Raw genomic sequence first — 2,470 nt, 5'->3', positions numbered from 1 at the left:
CCCCAAACCTATCTAATATTCATAAGTGAAATAGAATAAAAAATATGTCTGCGACTGCTGACAGTTTCCCGCCGACTCGATAATTTAACACTGGCGCCATCTCGCGGCATTCTCCCATCTGAACTTCTTTACCACACAGCACACCATCAATAATTTCTCCTAATTATACAAAATAAAACCTATTAATGGGTATTAATTGGGACCAATTGTTTGTCTATCAGCATTTAAATAATTTTTTGATTATATTCCAATCATTTTTGGCCCATTTTTCGCCTTAAAATGACATCCATGCACATCCATGCTACATCCATGCTACAACATGGATGTACCATGGAACCTCAATCGCCAGGGCAATTGAATCCTCTGCGTCTAATCTTATTACAACATTAAATTAAGAGTTGTCTTCTCTTGCTCCCATAGGCAAATTCAAGATAAAAGATATTACGAGGGTCTGGTGCAAATAAAAATCCGTGAGCTCACTCAAGAAATATCCACCATAACCCGTGAGATTGACTCTCAAAACAAGGAGCGAGCCACCTTCCTACACTACGATGACCGAGCCAAAAACTTAGCCAGTGAACTAACAGACTTGCAAGGACAACTGGCAGACTACAACATCGTCATCGACAAGGTGACCTCGAACATGGAAAAAGATTCAATGGAACAAGAGTCCGCCGATCTTCGCGCCTTGAACGATAAGGCAACCGAAGAGATTGAGATACTTTTCGAACAACGACGCTCAAAAGAGCAACAATTGAGACAAATGGAGGAAAAAATTGAATTGGAAGAGCGGAAGGAGGAAAGAGTTGTCGAGGGAATGAGTTTAGATGTTCGTGCTAAGTACGAAAAATTGAAAAGTTTGAGGAACGGTCTGGAGGATGAGATATCTCAAATGCAGAAGAATATAGATCGCCTGTCAACCGAAAAACAAAACCTAGAAGAGCAAATAGTGCTATCTCAAGTGAAACAAGAAGCTGTAAAACTTCGCGTGAAGATCGCTGATGTTGAAGAAAAGCGACATCGACTGCAGGAGGAGCAAAGGAACAAACTGTCTCCCGAAGAAGAACGAGAAAAATTACTAACAAAAGTTAAACAAGATAATATGGACATCGTAGCCGCAGAGAAAAGGATAAGCGAAGCGAAGAAACAAATACAACAGATTGAACAAGAGATGGAGCAGTTGGAAATGGACATAGAGGAGAATCATTCAGAGAAACAAGTAAAGTACAATGAATTACGAAAGAGAGAAGAAGCTATCGAACAGTTTATGCCCACATTCGAGCAAAATAAAGCCGAAGAAACTAATAAAATAGCTAAAACAGAAGAGGAGATCATCGACAAATTGAAGAGGTTAGCCTGTATTATCGACAACGAGTCTGGACAGTTTGGAATGGACGAAATTGCACTTCTAGATATTTGTTCAAACGAAGAAAATGAGGATCAAAGCTTCGTCGGTCTTTGCAAACAACACTTGAAGCTCCAACAAGCTGTAAAAAAAATGGAACGATTGGAAAATAAATTGAAAGCTGAATTAGTTAATTTGCTCGACAAAATCAGAACAAAGGAGAATGAACTCATTGTTTTGGAGGATCTAGATGGACTTAAAACAAGATCTCAAATGCAATATGAGGAGTTAGGGACTAGAAAAGAAGAGTTGAGAGGACGACAACCGAATTTGGAAAAAGAATTAAACTTAGTGATAAACGAACACCAAAATCTAAAACGAGAATTAGATAATAACGACATTTATATACAAATCAGCGCATTAGAGGAAAAACACGAAAAATTGAAAAAAGGCAATGAAAATATGGAATGTTTCATTAATGACGGTAAAAACCGGGTAAATTATTTACCTTTGAGAGAGAAGGCTCTTTCACTCGTCAATAGTTACAATGAGTTTCTGAAGGAGAACCCTAAGTCCATGAATTAATTCACAAGTGATTAGATGAATTGTTTTTCGCCTGTAATTTTTATAGACCTTCTCTTTCCACTCACGAAAAAAATGAAAAAATTGGTTTGAATAATTTTAATCAGAGAAATGTTTTTATTACCCTTCATATTTAATTATTTGATGGTTCTACTAAATATGAGATAATGAAAGTAATTCATAAATCCTTTTTCAGACATCTTCTCTGGGTTCTTCACTTGCTTCCAGCATATTTCGATAATGCTTTAACTTTTTCTTAGATTTTCTTATCTTCTTTTGATATCTTGGGCCTTCTGAAGCTCTGAAGCATTAAATGAAAAGGAAATTTCATCTATTTTTCAAAATACTGTATAATGCAAGGAGGGTGCAAATGACGTTTTTGACGAGTGTGGGGTTTAAAGCCCGAATCAGGACGTGGTTCTAATCACACAAGTGACGTTCTGTTATTTCCTTTTACAACGTATACTGAAGTGCCGGTTCACAGCACGGTGAGCGATAATACATTAGAGCACTAGAGCACAAATGCCGTTTTTGATGAATATG

The 2,470-nt window shown here is 37.2% G+C and overlaps 1 protein-coding gene across 1 annotated transcript in view; it reads left to right on the top strand.

The window, feature by feature from the left end:
- LOC107044486 (intraflagellar transport protein 74 homolog) overlaps nucleotides 1-1,930 on the top strand; it is a 42,120-nt gene extending 40,190 nt beyond the window's left edge. The window contains exon 2 of the mRNA XM_015266376.2: nucleotides 421-1,930. Coding sequence (XP_015121862.1) covers nucleotides 421-1,930 — 1,510 coding nt within the window. The remainder of the gene's footprint in view (nucleotides 1-420) is intronic.
- The last annotated feature ends 540 nt before the right edge of the window (nucleotides 1,931-2,470 follow it).

The sequence above is a fragment of the Diachasma alloeum genome, unplaced genomic scaffold, assembly GCF_001412515.2.
Source record: "Diachasma alloeum isolate Michigan unplaced genomic scaffold, Dall2.0 Dall_scaffold_00749, whole genome shotgun sequence".
In the NCBI taxonomy this organism is placed as follows: Eukaryota; Metazoa; Arthropoda; class Insecta; order Hymenoptera; family Braconidae; genus Diachasma; species Diachasma alloeum.
This window is presented reverse-complemented; position numbering and strand designations above follow the sequence as displayed.